At 44.1% G+C, this 9,023-nt stretch overlaps 1 protein-coding gene across 1 annotated transcript; it reads left to right on the top strand.

Moving 5' to 3' along the window:
* Positions 1–872: 872 nt before the first annotated feature.
* On the top strand, positions 873–1,844 carry LOC147991444 (uncharacterized). Its single transcript, XM_087538590.1, has 2 exons — positions 873–1,698; positions 1,810–1,844. Exons 1-2 carry the CDS (start codon positions 873–875, stop codon positions 1,842–1,844), a joined length of 861 nt encoding a protein of 286 aa, XP_087394716.1.
* Positions 1,845–9,023: the final 7,179 nt, after the last annotated feature.

The raw sequence follows: 9,023 nt of genomic DNA, 5'->3' as shown, positions 1-9,023 counted from the left end.
TTGCATAAACCGATTAGAGGCGTCTAACTTGGTTTTGCAGGATGTGCATGTGATGTGGTATAGCAATGCTCATATTCAATTTGATCATGTATGAGATGACTATATGATGTAATTAACATGACCTGCGTGTCATGATTCGGCATGATGGATGGAGCCATATGATTGCACTTTAATGACCTGCGTGTCAACCTTAAGTAATGCATTTATTTTATCCGCTATGGAGATAGCAATATTATCTGGTGCATCGACAAGGTGGTGGCAATCTTCGCAAAGGTGAACACTGACGCGAATGCCGGAGACGAAGAAATACTTGACTTCTCCGTCAGAAGAGGCTATACCATATCATGCCATTATGAATTGCCTAAGATGTTTATCCCTCTTGATGCACCCTTCTTGATTGCGCGGTAGTCTCTTTTATTAGGGTGATCTCTCACTTAAAATATCAAGTAGTTAGTGTTCTCCCAAGTGTAGCACCGTCACAACATCTATCCTTTTGGGGTTCGCCATGGATGCATGGGTACGAATGATTGGAGAAATGTAAGGCAGGTGAGGTCAGAACTCGCAGCAAGATCACTTAGTTGTCTTGACGTTCATGGCAGGATCGTCCTGAGCTCGGAAAACACGCATCGAAAGATGAACAAGAGTCACATAGAGATGTGATCGGCAAGTTGGCCTACCAATTGAAATCGTCGTCATGAGATGATGATTCTATGACGTTGAATTGATATTTGGATCTTGAATCACTCAAAATCAATTTTGAGAGATATTGATTTGAGTGGGAGCACACTTTAGAATAAAAATGTTTATTCACTAGTGCAAATTTCATTATAAACAAAGTCTAAGTGAAACTTGTTTTTTCCGTTGTAGATCAAATGGCTCGCAACACGGCGTTCAACTTAGGCCCGATGTTAGAGAAAGAGAAGTTAGCTACGACTGGAAACAACTATGCGGACTGGGTCTGTAACCTGAGGATTTTCCTCAGGAGCGCTAAGAAATTTTACGTGCTTGAAACTGCTCTTCCAGCTAAACCGGCGGCAGAGGCCCCGGAAGATGAACAAAATGTCTGGGCCACTAAGGATGATGATCACAACTTAGTGCAGTGCCTCATGCTAGCTTGCATGAGTCCAGGGCTTCAAAAATGTTTTGAATTCCATAAACCCCGTGATATGATCCGGGAATTGGATGCTCTGTACAAGGAAACCGCAAAGTCTGAACAATTTGATATCATGAAGGCTTTGATGGAATGCAAGATGGCTGAGGGTAGTTCAGTTGGCGAACACGTGGTCAAAATGATTGGCTATTCTGAAAGGCTTAAAGCCCTGGAATTTCCACTTCCACCTGGCCATATGATGGACATGTTGCTTTCTTCACTCCCCCTGTCTTACAACGGTTTTGTCATGAACTACAACATTACAAGGATGGAGAAGACACCGGAAGAGGTGCTCGCCATGCTGAAAAATACAGAAGGAGGAATGTGGAAAAATCGCAAGCAAGTGTTGCTTGTGAATAAAACCGCCAGCTTCAAAAAGAAAGGCAAGCCAAAGAAGGGCAAGGGCGCCAGTAAGACCGTCTCCCAAAGCAACTCTAAGGGCGGAGCCAAGAATGAAACTGAGTGCTTCTACTGCAAGGGCATAGGACACTGGAAGAGAAACTGCAAGAAGTATCTGGAAGATAAGAAGACCGGGAAAACCGGAAAAGGTATAATTGTTATACAGGTTAATGTCATTGACGTTTTGCTTGCTAGCGAAAAATTCTAAGTCTTGGGTATTTGATACCGGATCGGTTGCTCACATTTGCAAGTCGATACAGGGGCTTCAGAAGGTGCACAAGCTGGCAAAGAATGAAGTCGTAATGCACGTCGGGAACGGCACTGGGATCGCCGCTCAAGCCGTCGGCATTATGCCTCTACGTCCCCCTTCAGGATTTATATTAGAACTAAGTAACTGTTATTTTGTTCCACTGTTGTGTAGAAACATTATCTCTGGATCATGTTTAGTACACGATTGGTATTCGTACAAGTCTGAGAACAATGGTTGTTCACTTTATTGTAAGGATATGTTTTATGGATTTGCACCCATTGTTGGGGGCCTTTTCATACTAAATCTTGAATGTGAAAATGATGTTTTAACGTGAATGCCAAACACCTTAAGAAGGCTGATACCACCACCACTTACTTGTGGCACTGTCGGCTTGGCCACATCAGAAAGAAACGCATGCAAAGACTCCAGAGAGATGGAGTTTTACCGTCCTTTGATTTTCAATCATTTGACACATGTGAAGCTTGTCTGATGGGGAAAATGACCAAGACGCCGTTCACGGGTCATCCTGAACGGGCGGGTGAATTATTGGAAATAATACATAGTGATGTATGTGGTCCAATGAGTACAGCCACACGGGGTGGGTATTTCTACTTCGTGACTTTTACTGATGATTTAAGTCGGTATGGCTATATCTACTTAATGAAGCATAAGTCGGAAACCTTTGAAAATTTCAAAGAATTTCAGAATGAGGTAGAAAATCATCGTAACAAAAGGATTAAGTTTCTGCGGTCTGATCGCAGAGGCGAATATCTTAGTCATGAGTTTGGCCAACATCTGAGTGATCGTGGAATCGTTTCACAACTTACGCATCCCGGAACTCCACAAAGAAACGGAGTATCGGAAAGACGTACCAAACCCTATTGGACATGGTAAGGTCGATGATGTCTCTTATAGATCTACATATATCTTTTTGGGGTCATGCACTAGAAACTGCCGCTCACACACCAAACAGAGCACCGTCTAAGTCTGTTAAGACGACACCACATGAGATGAGGAATGGGAAGAAACCCAGTTTGTTGCATCTTAAAATTTGGGGATGTGAGGTACATGTAAAACGTTTACAACCTACCAAACTCGATCCCAGATCAGACAAGTGTAACTTTGTAGGTTATCCAAAAGAAACAATTGGGTATTCCTTCTACCTACCCTCCGAGCACAAAGTGTTTGTCGCTAAAAGCGGAGTCTTTCTTGAGAAATAATTTTTCGCCAAAGAATTAAGTGGGAGGACAGTACAACTTGATGATATTAGTGAATCTTCAGCAACTGTTGATATGGCTAAGGAACCGGAAGAAATTCCGCTAATTATCCCTGCAATTGAGCCAGAAGTTGTCGCATATGATGCGGAGACTTCAGACAATGTTGTAACTGAACCGCGCAGATCAGGTAGGGCTATCCAGCCACCTGAGTGGTTTCATAATGAAATCTTCATTCTTGAAGACGATGAGCCTGCGCACTACAAGGAAGCGATGGCGGGGCCCAGCTCAAAAGAATGGCACAAGGCCATGAGATCCAAAATGGAATCCATGTACGAAAACCAAGTTTGGAACTTGGAAGAACTTCCAGAAGGCGCAAAGCCGATTGGTTGTAAATGGATTTTCAAAAGAAAGACGGACGCGGATGGTAACATTACTATCCACAAAGCTAGACTTGTCGCGAAAGGGTTCACGCAAGTTCCAGGAGTGGACTACGATGAGACTTTCTTGCCCGTAGCTATGCTTAAGTCTGTTCGGATATTGCTAGCAATTGCTGCTTATTTCAACTATGAAATATGGCAGATGGATGTCAAAACGGCTTTCCTAAATGGAAACCTCAAAGAGGATGTATACATGATACAACCAGAAGGTTTTGTCATTCTTGAGGATGCTGGAAATGTATGCAAACTTCAGAAAGCCATTTATGGTCTGAAGCAAGCATCAAGGAGCTGGAACATTCGTTTTGATGAAGTGGTCAAAGAGTTTGGCTTCATCAGGAATGACGAATAATCTTGTGTTTACAAGAAGTTTAGTGGGAGCGCAAAAGCATATCTAATCTTGCATGTGGATGACATATTGTTGATTGGAAATGATGTGAATTTTCTTAGCAAAATAAAAGACTCATTGAAAAGAGGTTTTCAATGAAAGACTTACGTGAGGCGGCATATGTATTGGGCATCAGAATCTATAGAGATAGATCAAAATGCCTGATAGCGCTTAGCCAAAGCACGTACATTGACAAGGTGTTGAAAAGGTTCAACATGCAGAACTCCAAGAAAGGCCTACTCCCCATGTCACCTGGCACAGTGCTTTGCAAGAATCAGAGTCCTCGGACTCTGGATGAGAGAGTACAAATGAATGATGTTCTATATGCCTCGGCAGTTGGTTCTATTATGTATGCCATGCTATGTACAAGACCAGATGTTTCCTATGCGCTAAGTGTTAGCAGTCGGTACCAAAGTGATCCAGGGTTGGAACACTGGGCCGCAGTCAAGGGTATTCTTAAGTACCTCAGAAGGACCAATGATTTACTCCTTGTGTACGGAGGTGATGAAGAGCTCATTGTAAGTGGTTACACTGATGCAGGCTTCATGACTGACCCAGATGACTTCAAATCTCAATCAGGCTATGTTTTCATATTGAACGGCAGCGCAGTTGATTGGAAAAGTTCCAAACAAAATACTGTGGCGGATTCTACGATGGAGGCGGAGTATGTTGCTGCTTCAGAAGCCTCCAAGGAGGCGGTATGGATCAAGCAATTTCTTGAAGACCTTGGTGTGGTTCCAAGTGCTCTGGACCCGGTGGAGATCTATTGTGATAATAGTGGCGCCGTGGCTCAGGCAAGGGAGCCAAGTTCGCACCATAAGACAAGACATATTCAACGCAAATATAAACTCATTCGACATCATGTCGAAGAGGGTTTAGTGAAAGTACGCAAGGTTCACACGGATCTGAATGTGTCAGACCCGATGAAGAAGCCTCTACCACGAGCAAAGCATGAGCAACACCGAATATTCATTGGTGTTAGGGAAGCCATGTAACTGGATTATGACTCTAGTGCAAGTGGGAGTCTGTAGGAGATATGCCCTAGAGGCAGTAACAACAGTTATTTTGTACCTCCTGGTTTGTAATGAAGGTTTATGTTCCATGCTATAACTGCATCGAGTCTGCAAATAAAACGAGGCTTGGAGGGAAACTCATGTGCACGTGTGGGATAATAAACGGTAAAATGTATTCCTAGTCAAGCCTCTATGACCGGCTCAAGTATTGCATGATGATCCTATTTTCCTGATCATGGGCATGACTATGCCGGCAATTTTGAGGGCACAATTGTTAGTAGAACACATGTGTTGAATCGACCCAATATGATGTTATGCTATGAGATACTTTCGTCACAAGTTAATGGTTAATAACATAGGGAAGTTAATGTTTGCATAATTCCTTAGACCATGAGAGTATCGAATTTCTTCGTACTTGCTTCGTGAACTTTGGGGTTTGTTAAACGTCATCCATAACTCGGTGGCTATTACGGCGGCTTATGGGTTCACGGAAAAGTACGGCAAGTAACAAGATAGCTCAAGATTGGGATTTGCTCCTCTGACGATGGAGATATATAATCGGGCCCTCTCGGTGTAACGGTATCCATCATCGTCTAGCCAGACACCTTGTGATTTGATCACTGGGATGCCAGAACACGGAAACGAGAAAAGAGAAAAAACCCAGTAATGAGGTAACTTGCATGGTGGACAAAGTGTTGGCCCACGGGAATGCAATAAATCTCACCTTGGGTATTTGTGACATATCACGAAGCAACAGGAATAGCTCACAGCAACTGGAGGTTCACTCGAATATTTCATTCGTGTGGGTATAGGGGTCAATATGGGTGTCCATGGCTCCGATGTTGATCATTGATCGGAAGGGGTTCCAGGTCATGTCTATACTTCACCGAACCTATAGGGTCACACGCTTAAGGGTCATCTATGTGCTGAATACTAGACAGGGAGTCTGAGAGAAAGTCACTGGAAAAGTTTCGAAGACAACGGAAGAGTTCCAGAGAGAGAACACCGGAAGAGTTTTGGTAAAACCGAAAAGTTGTTTCGGAATATATTATTAGGTCAAAATGGTTTCGACACTCGCCTGGAAATTCTTAGAGGGCCCCAGAATTGGTCTAGGAACTTTTGGGAATTTTAGGAGAGAAAAACCAAAAATGTTCCGGAGCTGCCGTAACCGCCGTTGTTGCTTCTCGCTGATAAAAATCACCACACCGAAAATGTTTTGGATCATGCCCAGAATAATTTTAGAGGGTTCCGGAAATGTTCTGGGACCTTCCGGAATTTTTCAGAAAAAATGTTTCACGGAAAACATCTTGTCTCAGCACTAAGGGACAAGATCCCACGAATCGGGGGTTACATGTTTGGTGGCTTTTTGTCTAGGGATCACCCATGGTTCTAGGAGACATGTTGGTGGCTTGTTGGACCCCCCATGGGAGGGAGCAAGGTTGTGGCTAGCCAAGGGGGTGCCCCCATGGTGTCCCCTTGGTGCCCCACTTGAGTTACCATTTCACCCTTCACGTGGGACATGTAGCATGGCTGTTTTGGTATTTCCTCCACCACCCCACCCCTAGCCTTGGCTTATAAAAGTAGGAGAAGGGGCTGCCATTCTCCTCATACCTTGCTCTCATACACATGCCATGCATTATCTGGCTTCTTCTCTCCCTCCCACGAAAAGAGTTTCGTAGAGCCGTAAGGCTGTCTGGGTTCCGGCAGGAACTAGTTCTGGACGGCGAAGCCCTGCCGGATAGTTGACACCGTATGTGTGCAACCCCATAGAGAGGTCGTAGTTTTGGTCTTTTTCCTGAGGGGTTGTTCAAGTGTCCTCCCGAAGGGCTGTCCGAGTCTCCGTTCGAGTTTCGAGGGTCCTCCCGAAGGGCTGTCCGCGGCATCGTCCGGGGGACTGTCTGACCGCCTCCTGAAGGGCTGTCCGGCGAGGGAGTACATCCTCGCGGTTGGGAGGTTGTAAATCCTAGCTGCGGGGATATGCACAAACGATCTCCACCGACTCTTCTTCCGCTGCGCTTCGAGTCGGTACGGAACAGATCAAACCTTGTATGCAGTCTCCATAGTGGTCCTGGGCGTGCTCGCTATACCGAAATTTTTTGTTTTCTGTCGCGTTCCCCTACAATACGTGCTTATGGAAAAGAACTTGCATGACAATCTTTTGTCCTACCCTCCCATGGCAGCGGGGTCCTATTGGAAACTAAGGGACATTAAGGCCTCCTTTTAATAGAGTACCGGACCAAAGCATTAACACATAGTGAATACATGAACTCCTCAAACTATGGTCATCACCAGGAGTGGTCCCGATTATTGTCACTTCGGGGTTGCCGGATCATAACACATAGTAGGTGACTATAGGCTTGCAAGATAGGATCAAGAACTCTCATATATTGATGAAAACATAATAGGTTCAGATCTGAAATCATGGCACTCGGACCCTAGTGACAAGTATTAAGCATGGCAAAGTCATAGCAACATCAATCTCAGAACATAGTGGACACTAGGGATCAAACCCTAACAAAACTAACTTGATTACATGATAAATCTCATCCAACGCATCACCGTCCAACAAGCCTACGATGGAATTACTCACGCACAGTGGTGATCATCATGAAATTGGTGATGGAGGATGGTTGATGATGACGATGGTGACGGATTCCCCTCTCCGGGCCCCCGAATGGACTCCAGATCAGCCCTCCCAAGAGAGTTTAGGGCTTGACGGCGGCTCCGTATCGTAAAACGCGATGAATCCTTCTCCCTGGTTTTTTCTCCCCGAAAGTGAATATATGGAGTCAGGGTTGAGGTCGTGGAGCGTAAGGGGGCCCACGAGGCAGGGGGCGCGCCCCCACCCTCGTGGATAGGTGGAGGCCCCCCTGACGTGGATCTTCCTTCCAGTATTTTTTATATATTCCAAAATAATTCTGCGTTGATTTTCAGGTCATTCCGAGAACTTTTATTTCTGCACAAAAATAATATCATGGCAATTCTGCTGAAAACAGCGTCAGTCCAGGTTAGTTCCATTCAAATCATGTAAGTTAGAGTCCAAAACAAGGGAAAAAGTGTTTGGAAAAGTAGATACGACGGAGACATATCAACTCCCCCAAGCTTAAACCTTATTCAAAGCAAGCATTCAAGTTGCGCTTGTTGTTGTAAATATGCAAAGCCAGCATTCAAGTTTTCAGCAAAGATTATGAACTAACCATATTCACAATAATATTTAGGTCTCATGTTTACTCATATCAATGACATAAACAACTAGCGAGCAATAATAATAAATCTCGGATGACAACACTTTCTCAAAACAATCATGATATGATATAACAGGATGGTATCTCGCTAGCCCTTTCTGAGACCGCAAAACATAAATGCAGATCACCTTTAAAGATGAAGGACTGACTAGACATTGTAATTCATGGTAAAAGAGATCCAGTCAAGTCATACTCAATGTAAACTAATAGTAATGAATGCAAATGACAGCGGTGCTCTCCAACTGGTGCTTTTTAATAAGAGGATGATGACTAAGCTTAAAAGTAAATAGATAGGCCCTTCACAGAGGGAAGCAGGGATTTGTAGAGGCGCCAGAGCTCGGTTTTGAAATAGATATGAATAATATTTTGAGCGGTATACTTTCATTGTCAACATAACAACCGAGAGATGGCGATATCTTCCATGCTACACACATTGTAGGCGGTTCCCAAATAGAATGGTAAAATTTATACCCCCCCTCCACCAACAAGCATAAATCCATGGCTTGCTCGAAACAACGAGTGCCTCCAACTAACAACAGTCCCAGGGGAGTTTTGTTTGCAATTATTTTGATTTGATTTGCATAAAGCATGGGACTGGGCATCCCGGTGACCAGTCATTTTCTCGTGAGTGAGGAGCGGAGTCCACTCCTCTTGAGAATAACCCGCCTAACATGGAAGATACGGACAGCCCTAGTTGATACATGAGCTATTCGAGCATACAAAACAGAATGTTTATTTGAAGGCTTAGAGTTTGGCACATACAAATTTACCTGGAACGGCAGGTAGATACCGTATATAGGTAGGTATGGTGGACTCATATGGAATAACTTTGGGGTTTATGGAATTGGATGCACAAGCAGTATTCCTTCTTAGTACAGGTGAAGGCTAGCAAAAGACTGGGAAGCGAGCAGCTAGAGAGCGACAACA

This window comes from Triticum urartu, chromosome 1A (genome assembly GCF_056163025.1).
Source record: "Triticum urartu cultivar PI428250 chromosome 1A, HENAU_Tu73, whole genome shotgun sequence".
In the NCBI taxonomy this organism is placed as follows: Eukaryota; Viridiplantae; Streptophyta; class Magnoliopsida; order Poales; family Poaceae; genus Triticum; species Triticum urartu.
Note: the sequence above shows the minus strand (reverse complement) of the source record. Positions and strands in the feature narration are given on the sequence as shown.

What these genes read in the sequence shown, in the direction of transcription:
- LOC147991444 (XM_087538590.1), top strand. Translation starts at nt 873, where the DNA reads ATGGCTCGCAACACGGCGTTCAACTTAGGCCCGATGTTAGAGAAAGAG. An exon ending in GACCGGGAAAACCGGAAAAG is followed by an intron (nt 1,699 to 1,809) that starts GTATAATTGTTA and finishes AAGTCGATACAG; the next exon opens with GGGCTTCAGAAGGTGCACAA.